General features: G+C 36.6%; 1 protein-coding gene across 1 annotated transcript; it reads right to left on the bottom strand.

The window, feature by feature from the left end:
• Positions 1–1875: 1875 nt before the first annotated feature.
• Positions 1876–12056, bottom strand: Cd200r1 (CD200 receptor 1). The gene is made up of 6 exons (XM_048345818.1): positions 12013–12056; positions 9427–9749; positions 9069–9317; positions 4462–4561; positions 3691–3739; positions 1876–2938 (listed from the first exon to the last, which is right to left on the bottom strand). Exons 1-6 carry the CDS (start codon positions 12054–12056, stop codon positions 2798–2800), a joined length of 906 nt encoding a protein of 301 aa, XP_048201775.1. The 3' UTR covers positions 1876–2797.
• Positions 12057–21970: the final 9914 nt, after the last annotated feature.

A 21970-nucleotide genomic window follows, 5' to 3' on the forward strand; every position in this document is an offset into this window, starting at 1 on the left:
GCTCATTCTGCTCATTCTTCTCATTCTGATACCATTCTCTTTCCAGGCACCACCCAGCTTATGCCTAATTATGAAGGGGTATCAGGGTCCACTCATTTCTTCACTTGAAAGATTAGATTTGTCTAGGGCTTCCCCTCTGGCTTGGCCAAGACTGGAAGAAATCTAGTGTGATAATCTGAGGTTCTTGTTCATCAATCCTGCTTCCTCCCCTCTTCTCTCACAAATTTCATTCTGTTCAGCACCACAATCTAAAGGCTTGTTTTATTCTCCCACATGATTCTAATGTTCAGCCATGTTTCCTCTGCAGAGTGAACAATTCTCATGCAATTTATCCAGTATAATAATAATAAAGTTCATAAGCATTTATGAATTCTTTGGCATTATTTTCTATGCCTGCTTTGGCATTATCAAGTTAAAACAAAATGCAGTTCTGTTATCTTTTACTTTTCAATAAAGTATGGACAGATCATCTTAGAGCTAACTTATGAGCCTCAACTCAACCTGGGAGGAATAAAGAATCAATGAAATTCTAAGAACAGGGTTAAGAGGTTATGATTGCTATTGCTTCCACTGCTTGGTAATATTTACATGCAGAAACTTAATGGATTGGGTTTTCTCTTGGCCAAGTCAAAATTGTTTGATCAAAATATCATATGCCAAATACCATATTGGTTTTATACCTGAAATAGAATAAAGATACTTTTTATAATAAGCCTATAATATCCACAACATCTGTAAGAGAAAAATATATTAGGATAAACTGTCTTGTTTGTCTCAGAAGACACAACTGAAAAATGAATAAATTTTGTTTTAATTTCTATTGTAAGAAAAGAACTTACACAAGGCCTGGTAGCACACATCTGTAATACCAGCACTGGAAAACTGTAGCAGGAAGATTCTGATGTCGAGACCAACCTAGAGTACATAGTTAATTCACGATCAGTCTGATTGATTTTCCTGCTATGGAACAAACAGGTTTATTTTTTTATCATTTTCATAACTAAAATATTTTCTGAGATAAAATATTATTAGTATTAATATTCATGTTTTAGAGTAGAACTTTATAACTCCCATGTGCACTTTCTTAGCATGTGGATATTCCAAGTATCTACAGAGACAGCTACCTGCTAAGTGATACAGAATCTGGCATCTCCACAGTGCTTGCTAAGCTATCTATTAGACCACAGATATTTACCCTATGATAAATATATTAGAATAGAATGTGCGCCACAGGAAATACACAATTCCAATTTATAACATCTTCACATGTCGGGCCTTATTACCTCCTGTGTAGTCCCCTTTCATCCTCCAGCGTAAGCGGCCCATCCCGCAGGCAGCAAAGCCTTGGCATGTGTGGCCCAGAGACACCCCCCACCCCTACTCACTAAGAATAAGGATGCAGGACATGCGGGCTGTCTCGGGGAAAACTTCTGGGAATTCCACCGGTTTACTCAGGGGAGGGGTTTATATGACAGTAATGGCACCACAGGAAGGGGAGGGATCTGGAGTCACTAGTGATAGGCTGATCTGGGCTGTCCATCACAGTGATGTCACGGAACTTCCCCCAGAGGCTGAGATCACAGCCCACAGGACCTCCCCTTTGGGCTCGGGGCCATTATGATATCCATGTGCTGTGAGACAGGAGGCGGGCTGGTTTGGGCTGCCTTTCTGATGGGGGGGGGGGGGGAAGGTAGGAGTGGCTAACAGCCACCCAGCCCCAGGGCAGGAGAAGAGGCAGGCCTCTCGGGACTGCCCCTTAAAGGTATAGCCAGAGCCCAACATTCACACATGTGTTCTCTCATGCAAACATGAAGAACATGACAAAAATAGAAATCCAGTTTTATTAAATAATATAATTCTTATTATAATCATACATCTTATTAGCCAACTTGTTAATGAGAAAAGGAAAATAGAAACTAAAAAGAAGAGATCTTGCAGATACAAAAATGAGAATACACAAAAAAGCACATTCCAACACTGTTGGAGGAATGTAAATTGATACAATTCAACATATCTATCAAAAACAAAAATGCATACCAAATGACCTGACAACTCCATTCAAGGAAATTATCCAAAAGATATACACCCTCACAGAGAGAGGTGTCCACAAAAAACATTGTATATTATTTAGACCAGGATGAAACTTAAAATGTTCTAAATTTCCATTGCTAGGGCCGTGATTAATTATACTATGACAGTAAAATGTATGAGCTATTAAGAGAATGAGATAGCTTTGCTTGTGCTGATATAAAGAGATTTCCAGGATATAAAAGATTTCCAAGACTCACATTATTAGTTTTTCAGAAGTACAAAACAGAATTAAAGTATGTTCCATTTGTGATGATAGATTTTTTTGTGTAAACATATATATCCATCTATACACATAAACACACATATGTAAACAGATATAAATGTATATGTACACCATAGGCATATAGACATGTTATATATACAGAAGAAATTTCTGGAAGAACACATAGGAAACTGTTAATGGTTGTTTTTTCAGAAGTCAGTCTGGAGGAAACTCAGTGTCCATTCTGTACTCTATTGCACAATTTGAGTATTTAATGAGCATATGATTTCTTGGTAACAATAACATCAGTTCTTCAAAGAACTAGCTAGCAGCAGCTAAGATTCTAAACTTCCCATGGTAGATAGATATCAATGAAAATTCATTCACTGAATCTTTATGGTCTAAAAACCTTTTTCCAAAAAGAATAACTTCAAACTAGGCCCTCCATTCTAGAAGCACAAGACAACAGCGATTGCAATGTATCTCGATGCGTTTCTCCTGGTTCTAGACTCCAGTGACCAGTGAGGTAGGCAGGCCCATGTGGTTAACCTTACTACCAGACAGTTGAGGCATCCTCATGAGATTTGCGGTGTCATAGAGTGTGTTGCTCTTCTCTGTGTAGCTAGCATAGGGTTGCATTTCATCCTAAGAAAGAACTCCAAGTCAGTTCACAAAAGCTACAAATCATTACTGTAAAGACCTATATTTTCCCAACAGGCGACTACCACTTTGGTATCCACCAGTACCACTTATATCTGTGTCTCTGACCCTATGTGAACACAAGGGCAAAGCTTCATTCTAACACGTAATTAGACAAAAGATTTTCATTCTCTGTGTGAAAGTACAGTTGGAGAGGAATGATATGAGAGTGAAAGGCTCAGTAAACCACTGATTATAGGAGATTAAGAAGCAGGCCAGATTTTCAGTTTTGTAAGAGAGAAGTGGTAACAGTATTGAAAAAGAGAAGACAAGAATTTGGTGGGCATGTAGCTCATTCCTATAATCCCAGCTACTCAGGAGGCAGAGATCAAGAGGACAGCAGTTCTAAGGTGGCCCCAGAGAAAAAGTAAGTGACTTTATCTGAAAAGAACTAAACATAAAGAGCTGGAGATGCAGTAGAGTGTTTTATTTCTCAAAGGATAACAGTTCAAATGAGATAAAAATGTGATTAGGATGCATTTTTGAGATAAAAATCTGAGCTTCAGTAGTGTACAATAGCACTAGATAAGCAAATATATATATATATATATATGTGTGTGTATATGATGACTACATTGTAAAATTCCAGACCTTTTGGATTTTTTAACTAAAATACCAATATTGAGGACAATTACAAACTACGTGGCTAGATTTCAGATCATGTAGATTTAAAATTTGAAAATGTTATTTCTTCTTACCTCCTCTATAACAGCAGTAGTGTCTACAGGCTTTTCTGATTTACATTTTCTAAAAGAAAAGAAAAGACATAATCTTGAATGAATACAGGAAACATCATTATTTATATTTAAACGTGAAAATAAAACACAGTTTTGAATATTGTGGATAATTTTGATAGAAGTAATAAATTAGAAATGCGTTGAAGAATATTACTTGTGATTAATATACCCAAATAAAAATATTCTAGATTTTAGAAAAAGAAGTAAAATTATGAAATGGGAAGTTGGTACAATAGAACATATACAGCCTCTCTCTTTGATACATGAATGGAATTACTGTAACCATTTCCCACTTAAAAAATTATTGTCAGGTTCCAGTGGTTCACATCTATAATCCTAGCTACCCAGGAACATGAGCTCTGAGGACTGCATTTTAAAGCCAGTGTGGGCAGAAAAGTCTATGACATTCTTATTTCCGATTAATCAACCAAAAAAGCTAGAAGTGGAGCTGTGGTAGAGAGTTAGCCTTGAGCAAAAATTGTGGGCTGTGCCCTGAATAAAAGCTCCAAAATTGGCACGCATGTGCACACACACACACACACATACACACACACACACACTTAACCTTTGCCTTCTTCCCCATGCTCAAAAATCTACCACCTTCAAAATACTCTTTGAAATTATGAGAGAATTACTCTTACACGCTAATTTACCCATTCCACCAGCTGCATCTTTTTTACTCTTTTCTGGTCCAATGAAACTGAAGAAGAAAACACATTCATCATTCAATACCTGAAGCTGCTGCTTTTCAAGAAACAAATGAATCCCATGATGATCAAAAGAATAATAGAGGAAATGACGTATTTAATATACATTTTTTCTGTTTGGGCACCTGTAATGATAGATTCAAAAAACAAATGGTTGAAATATGGTAGTCCAAACAATGGGATATTATTCAGTGTTAAAAAGAAATGAGCCCCTGAGTTCAAGCTCGACCACCAACTGAGAGAGAGAGAGAGAGAGAGAGAGAGAGAGAGAGCTATCAAGACTCTGCATTACATATTACTAAGTGAAATAAGTCAGTCTAGAAAGACTCTACACTGCATGATTCTAACTGTAAGACACTTCAGAAGGGCAAAACTGGAGAAACAGCAAAAAAGAAAGAAAGAAATCAGTGATTTTTCAGGTAAAGGAAGATGATGATGAAGTGTCATTGTACATTCTTGCATTGTAATAAAAGTACACTGTGATAAAGATTGTCCATAGAAAGGCTTTCCTTGGTGGGGTCAAGGGTTATATGAGAACTTTCTGTATTTGTATCTGATTTTGCTGTGAAAAATAAAAATATTGAGCTCAAGAATTTCTCTGAGCACATAAATTGATTTCTGCGATTTTGTTTTAAATACTTTTTTTGACTCATTCATAGTTCAAAGAATTATTATAATAAAATTGCTTTATCAATTCAGTCTCTGGAGTTTCCAGCAAGATATCATGTTGGTTAAGCATTCATGAATGGTGAATTCCTAGAGGAGAGAGGGCAAATTTTGATTTCACTGTTTAGTGACAGTTCACTGGTTTTATTACCAATGGTAGAAATAAATGGGTTATTGTAAGAAGGTAGTTGGAAAAAATAACACTATCACTGAAAATCATCTTTCTTTCAAGACACTGACATGAAAAATGCCAGCCCCAGCCCAAAGTTCAGCAAGGACATACCCGTTCCAGAAACTGGCCATTTCCAAAACCAGCTTCTGGTGTTCCAGGTGTGCAATTGGGGAGTGGCCGAGGAGGTAATGTGGAAGATGGCACTGTGTCCTCAACACCCGCCTTCACCAATGCATAGTTTGTTTTTTATTTTGTTTTATGCCAGTACTGGTGCTTGAACTTAGAGCCTCGGCACTGTCAGCTTTTTACCCAAATCTGGTTCTCTAACATTTGAGCCACAGCTCCACTTCAAGCTCTTTGATGGTTAATGGAAGGTAAGAGTCTCAGAGACTTTACTGCCCAGGCTCACTATGAACCACAATCCTCAGAGCTCAGTCACCTGAGTAGATAGGATTGCAGATGTGAGCCACCAGTGCCCTGCCTAACTCAATTCTCTTTGAATACTAGATTTCTCAAGTATTTTGTTTTCAAAGAAATAGTTTGTTTTTACTGTAAAAAAAAAAAAAGAAAGAAAGAAACAACATTGCTATAAAAATTTCAAGCTAATGACCCCTCTCTTATTTGATATGTGGGAGAGACCTCTGCACTATATGGACTAGATGGTCCCTTCAACTCTGACATTTGATATATATGGCATTTTATTGTAATGCTGGATAGTAACATTTCATACATAACGAAGCTACAAATATTTGGAAATACATGAACTTTAAAAAAAAAGAAAGAAAAACAACAGGAGGGAAGATTAGAAAATGATGGTTGAACCACATCATTTTTCTCTTCTCCTTTCCCAAAACTTGCCAAAATACTTATAAGAAAATGTTTGAAATGCAAATTTACTAAGACACAGCTAACAGGGATGCAGATAAAATATTTCAGTCTGCTTAATCAATATGAATAGAAGAATGATGAATAATTTACAAAGGAATAAGTAGAAATCTTGGTTGCCCTCGCTACCTCATGAAGAATAGGAACCTATGAAATATTTCAAGGTAAATGAAAGGAAAGATTTTACTACACATTCTTACCATAGGAAAATTTAAATGTTTGAGGTGATGAATGTGCTAATTGTCTTCACAATGGATAAATGTATTTAAAATACCACTTTATACCCATGTATATGTATGTATTATATACACACACATATATAATGGTAATTTGACTACTAAAAGTAAAACAAAGCTTACGGTCAGATAAACTGGAAGAAAAGCAATAGAAAAAACCTGTTGTATGGGAGGGGAGTGTAGAGCTAAATGTTGGGAGCTTCCTTGCAAATCTATGTTAGAACAGATGGGCTGCCAAATCCTCTGTGCAATAGTCTTCACCATTCAGAAGCAAAATGAAAGTCTAGTCTCAAAAAGATAACACAGGGAGACTTCAGAGTCCAGGATCCACACATCACTGGGAGTAGAGATGAAGCTCTAGACTGATGAGCTATATTAAAAAGAAGTCAGAGCTCCAAACAGTGTAATGGACTCACACACACTTCACTGCTTCTCACAACACTCTCATACTTAACCCTGCCAGGCAAGAGACTGAATTGTCCCAGGAAAAAGATCTTCAGTTATATATGGAAGCCCTAAGAATTATTTTCCTCTATTTCCCTGTATCAACTGCTGATTGGTTGGTGAGGCCCACCCTTGGAAAGAAGAGTTACTAATCTGATTGGCAGTGTGTGTGTTTGTGTGTGTGTGTGTGTGTGTGTGTGTGTGTGTGTGTGTCAGTCGTGGGGCTTGAACTCAGGGCCTGCTGCCCCTAAGCTCTCAAGTGCTCTACCACTTTGAGCCACAGCTCCAGTTCTGGTTTCAAGTGCTCTACCACTTTGAGCCACAGCTCCAGTTCTGGTTTCTGAGTAGTTAGTTGGAGATAAGAGTCTCTAGAGGAGTTTTGTTTTGTTTTGTTTTCTAAGAGGACTTTTGCCAGGGCTGGCTAATAACCATGATCCTCAGATCTCAGCTTCCTGAGTAGCTAGGATTACAGGTGTGAGCCACTGGTGTCCAGTTGGCAGCATGTATGTTACAACAAATCTATAGCCAAAGATTACCAAAGAATTAAGAGAAGATTCATATGTAAAGGAAGGAGATTAAATGTGCAAGTGTCTAGAAGACTGAACTCAGATTAAATAGACACAGATCAAGTAGAGGATGGAGGGAGAGTAGACAAGCCAATATCTATGTAGGAGTTCACATGACCAACCAGGACTGATAAGTCCAAGAGCACAGAAAGACTCAAGAAGGGATGGCTACAAAAAAAGAATTGAACTGATGAAAAATCTAACAAAGTAGAAGATTACCTAGTGAGTCTGATGATGAGAATAAGATTATATATGGCTAACACTCTGCCAACCTGAGCCACAGCGCCACTTCTGGCCTTTTCTATATATGTGGTGCTGAGGAATTGAACCTAGGGCTTCATGTATAGGAGGCAAGGCAAGCACTCTTGCCACTGGGCCATATTCCCAGTTCCAGGATAATATTATGATAGATTCTCTAAATTTTGTCTGTGAAGTTGGAGAGTTTCTGCATTTTCTTTTATGGATTTTCTTTCATTTTCAAATAGATGTTTCCTTACTCAAAAAAGAAAGAGAGAAAGAAAGAAAGAAAGAAAGAGAGAGAGAGAGAAAGAAAGAAAGAAAGAAAGAAAGAAAGAAAGAAAGAAAGAAAGAAAGAAAGAAAGAAAGAAAGAAAGAAAGGAAGGAAAGGGAAGAAAAGGATTATTACTATGAAAACCACTAAAAGATTTGAAAGTGTGTGTCTCAAGGGTAAAATGAACACAAGAGGTATGTTTAGAAAGACAAGGATAGAGATAGTATTTGAATTTATGTAAGTTATGATGATTAAAATTAATACTTGGAATGTTAAGGAAGAAGAAAGGGGGTCCAATTAAAGCAGAGAAGGCAGAATATAAATCACAGATATTATTTTAAGATGTTTAAGAAATTTCACCAGGAAAAATCTAGATGAGAAAACCCTACTAGACTAAAATCATGAGGGTAAGTTATGGGTGGCTTTGTTTTTCTAACAAAATCATAAGTACCTATTTAAACTAGACTTTATTCTTCAATTACAATCAAAAATAGGCTAGGCACAGGTACCTCACTGCTATAATCTCAGCTATTTAGGAAGTGAAGCTCTGAGGATCAAAGATTGAAGCCAGCCTATGCAGACAAAACAGATTCTTATTTCCATTTAACCAGCAAAAAGCTGAAACTAGAGGTGTGGCTCAAGCAGCAGAGTCACCCATGATTGAAAAAGCCAAGTAAGAGCCTGCAACCCTGATTTCAAGCTTCAGTTCGTCCACAGAGGAGGGAGAAAGGAGGAGGGAAGGAGGGAGGTAGAGAGAGAGAAGGAGATAGAAGAAAGAGAGGGAAAGGAATGAAAGAAGGAAGGAAGGAAAAAAGGAAGGGAGGAAGGAAGGAAGGGAGGGAGGAAAGGAAAGAGGGAGGGAAAGAAGGAGGTGTTCTTTCAAAAGTACAATACTGGAGTTAACTTCCTACTAATATAGGAGGGAACACTATTACAAGTACAATAAACTATTGCAAATTATGGCTTTTATAATGAACTTCTGCAATATTTTCCTAGACATGTCTTTGTGTTTTGAGAAGGAGAAGGGTAAAATAGAAGCTGAAGAGTCTGAGTGAAAGGTTGTCTGCATACTACACTCTTTTTGTCCTTTTCAACATAGCTTCTCCAACAGAATGAAAAAAGAATCAAACCAAAAAAACTAAAATTACCAACCAAAAGGCAGCTCTATGGACAGATTCCTGTTGCCAGTCAAATGGAAGATGAAGCAGGTCACAACAGTTACATTACTACTTAAACAGCGACATGTACTCCTGACTGTTCCTGTGCCATTGCTGGGCGATTTTGTCTCAGTGACACAACCCCACTCTGGGAACCAGAAGATCTGGGCAGCTGGCTTGCCTGCGATGGCCTCACACACCGCAGTTCTATTCTTGTGTACAGACAGGTTCACTTTAGGGGGCACTGCAGAGATGGAAGGGGGAGAATGCTTTAGTCTTCCCACACTGAGGAGGAAGTTGCTTTCATCGCAAATCCGGTGAACTGAAATACCATGGTACATGACATTCTTTACCTAGCACTTGTAGGTTATAACCAAGATAGTAATTCCCATTAGGTTCTGCCATTTCACACTTGTAATACCCCTCATGAATGGGGGCCACCACATCAATCTGAAGATCCAGACTCTGATCAGGCTTGGAGGCCCATGTTATTCTCTCATCCGTACAGTTTTTTTTCACAGTCTCATTTGTGGAACTTCTGTAGGCAATTTTGCAGGGAACCTTGTTTGTCAGGATTATTTCCCACGTTGTTACCAGTACTTCTTTCCAAGGTAAACGAGGGCAACAGAGGATAGCCCGATCACCCATCTGTGCCATCACCGTAATGTCAACTGGACTTACACAAAAGAAAAAACAGGAAGAGAAAAGTTTAATAAAATACCCTGTGTGTTCAGTTTATACATAGCAGATTACACAAAACTGTACTAGAAAATTGCTTTGCATTCCAGAAATATGAGATTCACATAATAAATTAATATTCATCCAATAAGTATGATGGATCAAATTAAATACATGTGTTAATCAAATTTAATCTGCAGGATATATATTACTCATGAATCAATATATATTATCAAGTATATGGAAATTTTAAAAAAGACTTGATAGCTAGAAAGAGATGAAAATATGTAATCTATACATAGGCTTTTGATTATGGGTAATACTAAATTTATTAAATTTATCATATAATTGTGATCCTCAAGAAAGAAAATAGAGAAATTACTCTTGTGGAATTCACTTCCTAAATTTTGATTAGTGTTGGGTCTGCTTTCTCTGCTCCGGCTCAAATGCTTATTTTCTCTCTTATTACCCTCGTATCGTCCTCTCCCCTAACCCTCGGCCTGCAGGTCTGTCAGGGTGAGACGTAGGGGCGGCTCCGGTCTGGCGTGCGCGCGACCCGCGTGGCAATGTGACCGCTATCCTACCCTGGGAGCTAACGTACATAGACCACGGGTCAGCTTCTGAGAGCGAACTAACTTTATTGAGAGAGGGACAAGGGGAGATGATCGGGGGAAGGGGGTTGGCCAGGATTCCCATAGGCCATGAGCTGTCCGGTGACCTCCAAGGGGCTGGTCACTTGACCTCCAAGGGGCTACGTCACTCTGAGCGCGCCAAACCAGGGCGGGGCTGGTAGGCGCCAGGCTGGCTGCCAGCTAAGTCGGGGGTCTCTTTGCCCGACCGGTTTCTCCGGATTCCAATGTAGAGAGGATGGAAAGGCCGCATTCCCCAGCTGGGGGAGGTGCCTCAGGCCCCTTCCATCTAGGGGGGAAGATGGACCCCAACAGATTAGTGCAAAAAAATCAGGAAAGGAATAATTAAATGTCTGTCACTAAAGGTAATATTTCAGAAAAATCATAAATGTGACAAGCACATGGTATATGAAACATTCATTAAAAGTAATACTCAGGCTTAAATAGTCAAGAGCCACTAAGTATACTTTTTAATAGAAAAACAAAAGTCAGTGAAATCAACAGAGCTAAAAATATGACCTATAATTTTACCACCTAGCAATTCCAGGAAAATGAATTTGGGGTGTCTCAGAAATATTTGTTTCTGGTGAAAAAAGACAGAAATATTCAGTTTCATCTCATATGTATTTATATATGAAAGAGCAAATTTCTTCCCAAATTTCTTCCCTTTGGGAGTTTTACATAAAAGGATTTTATTTCAAAAGAGTGTTATCAAACATACCCTTCACATAAATCCACTCACATGCAACTGACCTGTGATCTGAGATAGCATAGTTTATTTCTGTATGTTCATTTAAATTATCAGAATTAAATGTGAAAGTTGGCCCTTATGCCCATGTTCTAAAGTAAAAATCTGTTGGCATATAAGTGGCATCCATCATGCAACTTCACACTTCTGCTACACTGACTGAAGGGAACCATTACTGATAAGGGTTTTCTGAGAGGTGATTAGTCACTGAAGCATCGGTTTCGATTTATCTGTGACTTAGGTCAGTGATATCATTACTTTTACATGAGCAGAACTAGCGACATTGAAGAAAATGTTTTATATGAATGAGCCTTGTTCTTGCTACCTTCTACATTTAATATCATTCCTTCTCTGCTTTAGTGTCAATGGTCTCTTGTAGGTTTTGTTGTTGTTGTTGTTTTTGTTTTGTTTTGCCAGTCCTAGGGCTTGGACTCAGATCTTGAGCACTGTCCCTGGCTTCTTCTTGCTCAAGGCTAACACTCTACCACTTGAGTCACAGAGCCACTTCTGGCTTTTTCTTTTTATGTGGTGCTGAGGAATCAAACCCAGGGCTTCATGCATGCAATGCAAGCATTCTACCACTAAGCCATATTCCCAGCCCTCTTATAGGTTATTTATCATAGTTCATAGTGAAATAAAGATCACTTAACTAGTTGAAAGAAAAACAGGTAAGATTTAATCATAGACTTGAGAATTAAACACATGAATTACACTCTTTTCTATCCACCACTCCAGGTCGGCAAAGGTTTAGAGAAAATCAAGAACATCCTTTTTTGAGAAACAGCCAGAGATTGAGCCATTCAAAGTCCCCCATACCACAACATTAAGGGCTACTGACTCTTCAAATAAGTTACAAGAGTGGCTTGAACCAGATTGTGAGTTACTGCTTTTCACCAAGGCCAACTCCACCACACAATGCTAGAGGCATACTAGATAAGGAAGCACATTACCTACTGCAGGAGGCAATGTATTGTTCCATGTCTGTGCTTTGTAACTTTCATCTGGACATAGACTAGTTGAATCTAGAAAATATGTAGAGAAGAGAAAATAAAATCAATGATGTTTTTTCAAATAGAAGAGAAGCCACTGTACCCCAACAGTTTCATTCAATATGTTAGGAAAGCAGTAATATTCAAATGAAGTATGCTAATAGTTTGAAGATTACATTCACAATGCATTTATGGTTGAGGATTCATAAAGAACTGTCATTTGTCAACTATATTACACAAAATGTCTCCCATTGCTTTCTCTAGCCCCTTTCCCAACCACGGTGTTTAGTACAATGTGGGTATCAAGCATGTATTGCCTACATAAACTCTTTTCCCAGGTGCTACTCTATAATTTAAATTATCTGGTCCACTGGTGATCACCTCACTCCTATGTCAAGACAAAGCATGTTCTTGAGAATTTTAAAATCAGAACTGTCCCTTCATATATATTTTTTTATTTGTATACTGTCCCTTTATTCCTCATTTTTACCTTGTAAGCAGGGAGAAAGGATGGGACATAAAGCAGAAACAGAAAGAGGGAAAGTCTTCATCAACGTCAGCCTTCTTGGTCAAAAGTTCCTGCAATATATATGAGCTCCCATATATGAGCTTTACTTCAAACCTGGCTTTGAAAAAAGTCTGAAATAAAAGGTCTTGTACAAGGTAGAAAAAGAAGGAATCTGGATTATTTTGTTACTATACAATACCCACAGAACCCATGAATCTATTATATTATTTGAAAGCTGATATGTACTAATTGTAAACATTTGTTGAAACTGTTGATCAACCACTAAACAATAACGTATCTGATTTTCTAAGTTTCTGCATGGCAAAGAACATAGCTACCAAGTTAAATAGAAAGCTCACAGAAAGGGAGAAGATTTTTTACCAGTTATATATTAGATAAAGGCCTAATATCCAAAATATACTTAGAGCTCAAAAAATTAAATCCTCAAAAACAAAACCCTCAAAGAAACAACAATCTAATAAATAAATAGTCTAATGACAGACTTCTCAGAGGAAGAAGCAAAAATAGCCAATAGACACACGAATAAATGCTCAACCTCTCCGGCCATAAAGGAACCATGAATCAAAACAACACTGAGATTCCACCTAACCCCAGTTAAAATGATCTTTATTAAGAAGACAAGCAAAAACAAATACTGGAGAGGATGTGGCCATAAGAGAACTCTATTACCCTGTTGATGGGAATGTAAGCTTGTTCAAACGCTCGGGAAAGCACTATGGAGATTCCTCAAAATATAAAACATAGGCCCGGCTCTACCACCTTTGGATACCCCACCGCCCTCGGGTACCCCACAGCAGCCGCCATGTCCTCGGGGCCAGCGTCAGCGCCCTGCAGCGCCTGGTGGAGCAACTCAAGCTGGAGGCTGGCGTGGAGCGAATCAAGGTCTCCCAGGCAGCCACAGAACTTCAGCAGTACTGCATACAGAATGTCTGCAAGGATGCCCTGCTGGTGGCGTTCCCGCAGGAAGCAACCCCTTCCAGGAACCCAGGTCCTGTGCTTTATTTTAAATAGAAAAGAAGTTCGCTGAGGAATGCCTTCAAGTACAAAGTGACGAATGCCTCCAAGTCTCAAGAAAACACTTTTTTCTAGTCAAATAACTATTAGATCTATTTCTTATCTTGTCTGTGGCCTGTACAGGCAGAGTTACACAGAAATTAATGATTTTCTACTCAACTAAGGTAACTGAGTGAAGGAGTACAGTTCTAAATAATAATGACCTAGTTCTTTTGCTGAAGTGATTTTGTATTAAGACAACCACCCTAGCCACCAAGTATACCAAAATACACCTTTTTCATAAGTGAATTTCTGGTTTTGCTATATCTGGAATATTATATATGTTTACATTTAGGAAGGAAAACATTTTTGTTTATTAAAACAATTTGAGTATTTGTAACTTGTTCCTAAGACTTTTATACTAAATACAGCTACTAGATAAAGTATAAAATTAAGAGGAATAAATAGGCTTTACTAACCAAAAGATGTCTTTTTTTCCTTTGCATGAAAAGATTTTCATTTTTAAGTGAGAATGTAATTTGTTTTAAACACTAAACTTGGGAGATGTATCTCAGTAAACTTAAAATTATTAATGTTAATGATGTGTATTAGTTTTCCCACCTTGTACATGAAGCAGATTTGTCCTTTTTCTTAAGTTCTTATAAGTTACAGTTGTGATGGTACCTTAAAAAAAACTAAAATACTTATTTTGTCTTTAAAAATGCTTAAATTGTTACCTACAAACAACTTTTCAAATGGTTAAAAACAAAGTAAGGTGAAAATATTACAACCAAAGGAATTCTTCATGTCACAAGGGTTTTACTTGGAAGATGTGCCTTTCATTTAGTTTGGGGATACTTGTAGAAGACTTTCTGTAATAATCTTTGAAGAGCTTGGAAATAAAATTTCTTATATATATATATATATATATATATATATATATATATATATATATATATCACAGACTACCCTGTGATCCAGCAATCACACTCATGGGCATTTATCCAATAGAACACAAGCAAGCTATTCATCATAGTCAAGATACAGAATCAGCCTAGATGTTGCTCAATGGGTGAATGGATCAAGAATATGTGGTACATATATACACAATGGAATTTTACTCATCTATTAGAAAGAATGTTATTGTGCCATTCCTAAGGAAGTGGAAAGACTTGCAAAAAATTGTATTACGTGAAGTAAGGTAGACCTGGGGAAACAAAGATTGCATGGTTTCCTTCATTGTGATAGCTAAAATGTACCTATAAATCTACAAGTAAACACACTGGGTGGTTTGCAAGTGGTGACAAATGAATTCACTGAAGTATAGTAGACACTACGGAGAGATGAAATAGCATAATCTTTTAGAAAGACTAGGTCAGAGTCCCACAAAATCAGTACCAGGAAATGGGTCCAACCAAGGGGGCAGGCAAAGAGAGGGGGAAGATGAATGAAGGGGGAAAGGGAGGGAGAATGCAGTCAAGAACTCATTGTATATGTCACAAAACTAAGAAAAGTAAGGGAAGGGTGGTCCAAGGACAGGTGAGAATTTTGAAGGGGAGACACTGATCAAGATGCATTGTACTCATAGACTGCTTTGTTACACAGCACCTCTTTTGTACAACTACATAAAGATAATGTTAAAAAAAAAAGCAGAAACATAAAAATGTGTTGAACTAAAGCTATAAAAGACAGTAGATAATGTATGACAGATATAGGAACAGATACCAAGAGCAGTCAGTATAAAATAGTAACCATTATGATAGGTAATAATTCAACTATATCAGTAATCAGTTTCAACATCAATGATCTAAATGCACCAGTAAGATTTGTCACAGAGAATCAAGGAGTAAGATCCAATTAAATGTTTTCTTTGAAAAAAAAAACTACTTTAAACACACACACACACACACACACACACACACACACACACACACACTATAAATGTAAAGGGATGGGGAAAGTTATACTGTATTAACACAAATCAAAAGAAATTAAATAGTATGTTAATTTTGGGACTGAAGTGTTCAGAAGCAAGCATGTTATCATAGAAAAAGAGAAAAATCACATAACAATAAATGGGTCAATTCTCAACAAATATTTAGCAGTCCTTAACATATTCGTGTCTAACCATAGAACACTAAAGTACATGAGACAAAAATGGATGCAAGAAGAAATAGATGACCCAATATTACAGTTAATTCATACTTCCATATTCAAAACAGACAGATCCAGCAGGTATGCAATCAAGAGGGACATAATTGAAAAAAGAAACAACACCATCAACACAAGGAGTATAATTGACATAAGTTATGTTCACTAGAATGTGAACATAAATTTATAAGTAAACACACTGGGTGCTATGCAAGTAGTTACGAATGAATTTGTTTGTTTTCTTGATGATGGCCATTCTAACCAGGGTAAGGTAAAAAAATCTTCCTAAAACAGTAAAATATACATTGCTAACTAGCTTGTATATTTGTACCAAAACAAATCACATCTGAGCCATGAAACCCATTTTAACAAATTAAAAAAATAAAATTCAATGTCTGCCCCCAGGCCACAAATTCTTTGAGATTATACCAAACACTTGAAAATAATACATGGATAAAAGAGGAAAACTCAAAAGAATATATTTAAATATTCTGAGATAAATAAAAATAAAATCATTATCTACCAAAATTTGTAGGAGGTAATAACAGTAGCACTTAGACAGAATTTAATAGCATTGAATGAACATATTAGAAATTTTAAAAAATCTAACTAAAATTATCCAACATCAACTTTAGGATACTGTTAATAGAACAGCAAATTAAATTCAAAGAAACAGCAGAAGATAATAATTAGAGAAAAATTCAATAAAATTGAAAACAGAAAGTGAAGAGAAAAATATAAACAAAATTGAAGTACAGAAATTGAAGGACAACAAAACTAAAAAGAATGATAAATGTTTATATAAACTACTTTGGAGTGACCAAGATATATAGGAGGAGGTTTTGTGTGTGTGTGTGTGTGTATATATATATGTGTGTGTGTGTATGTATATCTATCTATATATATTATATCTGTTATATACAAATGGATCAATTCTCAAAGAATATATAATAATCTTTAACATATTTGTGTCTAACAATAGAGCACCAAAATACCTGAGGCAAAAATGGATACAAGAAGGAATAGATGACCCAAAAGATTACAAGCAAGACCACACTAAAACCACTAGCACAACAATGTTTATCACAGCACAACTTGTCATTGCTAAAATATGGAACCAACCCAGATACCTCTCAGTAGATGAGTGGATCAGGAAAATGTGGTACATATACACAATGGAATTCTATGCCTCTATCCGAAAGAATGGCATTGTCCTATTTGTAAGGAAATAGAAGGACTTGGAAAAAAATCATACTAAGTGAAGTGAGCCAGACCCAAAGAAACACAGACTCTATGGTTTCCCTCATAGAGAATAATTAGTACAGGTTTAGGCTAGTCATAGCAGAAGATCACAATTGCCCAATAGCTATGCCCTTATGAATACATAAGATGATGCTAAGTGAAATGAACTCCACGTTATGGGAACAAGTGTTATATCATTGTTGTAATTATTTTCAACATGCCATGTGAACCCATACCTTTGTTTGGTTTGTTTGTTTCTCTCGTATTCCCTTCCTGTGGTTGTACTCGCATTTTCACTGTATCTCATCTGAATACACTGGATACTGTATATATGTGTATTAGAACTAGGGAAGGGAAAGGGAATAGCAAAATCTAGAGACAAAGGATAAAAAGACAAATGATTCCAAAAGCAATACTTACAAAACCATTTGGTGTAAACCAACTGTACAACTCATGGGGGGAAAGAGGGAAAGGAGGAGGGGTAAGCAGGGGGGAAATGAGAGAAGAGATAACAAGTTGAACAAGAAATGTACTCACTGGCTTATATATGAAACTGTAACCCCTCTGTACTTCACTTTGACAATAAAGGAAAAAAATACTTAAAGAAGAAGAAATAGGTGACCCAATATTACAGTTAATTCACACTTCCATATTCAAAATGGACATATATGTGTTATATATATATGTATGTCCATTTATAACATATGTTATTATATAACATTATTGTGATAATAATATACAGAGGGATTACAATTACATCAGTCAGGTAATGAGTACATTCCTTTTGGGTTGTTTTTGTTTATTTGTTTTTCATTTTGGCTGTAGGGCTTGAACTTAGGGCCTGGGTGCTGTCCCTGAGTTCTTTTACGCAGGCTAGGACTATACCACTTTGAGCCACAGTTCAAAAATACATGAGTACATTTCTTTTTGAGCAATGTCACTCCCCTCCCTTGATCTCTCCAAGTTTTTCCCTCCTATCCCCACCTACAATTGTAGAGTTCACTTTCCACATAGTGTCTAGTGAGTATCGTTGCTGCATTTTTACCCTTTCTCCCTCCATTTTTGCGCTCCCCCTTATCCTCCCGAAGACAGATAAACTAACAAACAAAAGGAAAAGAAAACAAAAACAGCAACAGAGAAAAAAACCTTTTGTTTCCATTTCTTGGGGTTCATTTCAATAACTTAATTTTTTATGATCACATATAAGCACATAGCTATCAAGCCTTTGTGATCCTCTCCTAAGAATTTCCTCCTTTGCTCTCACTGTATGAACGTCTCCAGACCTGTATAATTTATCAGGTCCCATTGTGGTTTTTTTTTCTTTTCAAGATATATTGTCAAGTGAACAAAGCAAAACAGATGGAAGTATATGAAGTATACAAACCAGGAGCAGGGCAAAAATATCTGTTCTTAGTACTTCTTCTAAATTTGTTCATGGAGTTTCTAGCCATTGCAATAAAGCAAGGTGAGAAAAGGAAGGATATAGATCACAAAGATACAAAACTGTCCCTTCCTAGATAACATAAGGATCTACAGAACAACTTCTAAAATCAACTGAGTTCACCAAAGTCATAATATAAAAAAAAACATTTTGAAACTTTAATTATATTTTCTGTACTGGCTCAATCACAAAATATAATTTTAAAAATCAATTCCATTTGCAATAGTACAAAGACAAACAAAATAGAAAGAAATGTAACAAAAAATAGGCAAGACTTGTACACTAAAAGCTCTAAATAAAATGCTTTTCAGGGATACATTTAAGAAACCCCTACACACATAAAGTAAGCTGTTGTGAGGCAGTCTCAATATTGTTTATTTATTCTCCTCAAATTGATGTTTAAATTCAACATAACAAAAATCAAAATGAAGTGATTGTTGTTATAAAAGTTGAGAAGCTGTCCCTGAATATATATAGGAATGCAAGCCTAGACTGATACATGCAATTTAAACACACACACACACACACACACACACACACACACACACACACACACACACGAAAAACATAAAGAAGCAACCAAAGTTCAAGCTTCACTTTGAAGCTAACCAAGACACTTTGAAGCTATAGTTAACCAAGACACTTTGGTACTGGATAAAGGATAGACATTGATCAATGGAACTGAACATATAGTCTGTACATAGATTCACACTTCTATGATTTATGTATTTAAAATAAAGAAAAATAATGGAATGACAATTTAAAGTAGGTAAAAGTCTTTTCTTTTCTTTTTTGCCAGTCCTCAGGCTTGAACTGAGGGCCTGAGCACTGTTCCTGACTTCTTTTTGCTCAAGGCTAGCGCTCTACCACTTGACCCACAGTGCCACTTCTGGCTTTTTATATATATATGTGGTGCTGGGGAATCAAACCCAGGGCTTCATGTATACGTGGCAAACACTGTTGCCACTAGGCTATGTTCCCAGCCCTTCCAGTAGCTTTTCTCAAAATTAAACATGTACCCACCAATTTGGTCATCCCAGAAGTCAAGTGTTTAACAGAAATGAAAATATACTGCCACATAAGATAGATACATGAATTTTCAGTGGCCTTATTCACATGTATTTATTCTCACTAGCCAAAAACTATTGACATCTAGTGTCATTAGTGGATAAATGGATAAAATAACTATATTGTAGTACTATTCAGCAAAAAAAAAACAACAGGAAAGCACATAACATTGATGAACCTCAAGATCACTCTGCTAAATACAAAAGAGAGAGATAAATACATCCTACATACTGTACAAAATAATCTTCAAATACAAAATGGCAAGTCTTCTAGATGACCACTGGTTTCCTCCAAATGACAGAAGCAGTCTGTAGAAATCCCTATGAGACACTAAAAATGGTGGAAATGTTTTATGTTTTCTTTGTTTTGTTTTTTGCCAGTCCTGGGGCTGAACTCAGGGCCTGAGTAGGAAATGTTTTATATCTTATGTAGGGTGCTAACTCTCAGAGTACATAACTCACAACACTCATCAAATTGTATATTTTATACTACAGTGTACAATAAATGATGTGCAAATTATTACTCAACAGAATTGAAAAGGGGACAATTAGAAGTAACACAGATTAGAAGCATGGCTCTGGTGGTAGAGCCCAGCCAATGAGCAAAAGCATCAGATACCGAGTTTGAGTCCTGGTCTTGGGCAAAAAAAAAAAAAAAAAAAAAAAAAAAAAAAGAAGTCATAACAGAAGTTCTAAATTTTAACACATAGAACATTAGAGCATACATCCACAAAAATAAACACAGCATACAAACCAACATCTTTGGCCCTTAGATGTTTAAAAACAAACACCTGCGTCTGAGTCATCAGCAAGAGTATGTTTTATAATTTTAGCACTAGTGAAACCTCTTAATTTCCAGCACTAGTGATGAATTTACTTTCCCAGATCATCAGTTGCCTGAATAAGCAAAGCCACCCCCACACTGCCCAACTGGTGCAGCTGTGACTATGCAAAACCCAAACTCTAGAGAGGCTTCACCCTCCCAGACAGCACATGACTTTCTCGTGATGTTGAGCAGTTTTTAATCTATTGTAAAATGCTGCAGTGTGAGCTCTGATTTCTAAAAATGAAAAACCCTACATATATTCATTTCTGAAATCACAGCATTAGGGATGAGGCTTGGTTAACTGTTATTAACCAAAATAGAGCATCTTTTCTGCTGGACTTGTTTAGACAATTTTACTTTCAATACCCACTTGTTATTTCTAATGTATAGGGATAAGAGGAACCCTTTCCTTCATTTGCAGGTCTTCTAGAGGAATATAAACAATAATATTTGTGGTCTAATGAGTGAATAAACTTCACTTAGCACTCTTGAATTCGTGGAAAACTGTAGACCTAAAAAAAAATAATAAAGCTATGATTGTGTAAGATGCCTCTATGGCTGCAAAAGAGAGTAGAGCATAATGGTTTTTATTTTTTATCTTTATGTTCAGTTCTTTATATGTCTTGGGGCCTCTTCATAGAACTGTAGCATCCATCCTATGGCTTAATATGATCCTTACAACATCAGTATAATCATTACAATTTAATGAATTTACTACTCCTAAAAATGGCCACAAAATAAATAGATGTTGAAATATGTGAAAGTAGCCTCTCATTTTGTATTGGCAAAGCCAAATGAAATAATTTCTCTCTTCATTTGGTTGTTCTAGCGTTCAAATTTCAAAACTGTCTCAAACTTCAATAACTTTTCAAAATTATTTTAACAAATTTTGTGGTGAATCTTAGAGTTTAAGCATTAAGTCATTTTTAATAGCTAGAAAACGATGAGGGTTGTTTTACTTCTCCTTTAGCTTCCTCTTTCGCCCCTAAACTTTTGTCAATAATTAAATGAATTCACTTTGATTTGTTTTGGGGTTTTGTTTGGTGATACTGAGGTTTGAACTCAGGGCCTTGTGCTTTTTTAGGCAAGTACTTTACCACTTAAGCTGTACTTCTAGCCCAATTAAATGAGTTTAAGTGTCATTATTTTCCCTCTTTATAACATGGATTGTTGGGATTTATTTACCTAACAAGGAATGAACAAAATATGAGAGAATGCCACAAGCTGATGTGTTAAATACATTATAATCAACCAGTACATTTATCCTAAAAAATCAAATGTTTCATTTAAAATAAATGCAGCTTTGTGACAGAGGTTTTTGTTGTTGTTGTTTGGAGCTTTTTGTTGTTTTTGTTTGTTTGTTTGTTTGTTTTTTGTCATGGGGCTTGAACTCAAGGCCTGGCATCATCCTTGAGGTTTTTTGCTCAAGTCTAGCAATCTATCCCTTTGAGCCACAGACAGCATCACTTCCGGTTTTTTGGTGGTTAAATGGAGATGAGTCTCATAGGGACTTTCTCAACAGGGCTGGTTTTGAACTGTGATCCTCAGCCTCCTGAGTAGCTGGTATTATAGGTGTGAGCCACCAGCACCTGGTGTGACTGAGA

Source organism: Perognathus longimembris, chromosome 5, assembly GCF_023159225.1.
Source record: "Perognathus longimembris pacificus isolate PPM17 chromosome 5, ASM2315922v1, whole genome shotgun sequence".
Classification (NCBI taxonomy): domain Eukaryota; kingdom Metazoa; phylum Chordata; class Mammalia; order Rodentia; family Heteromyidae; genus Perognathus; species Perognathus longimembris.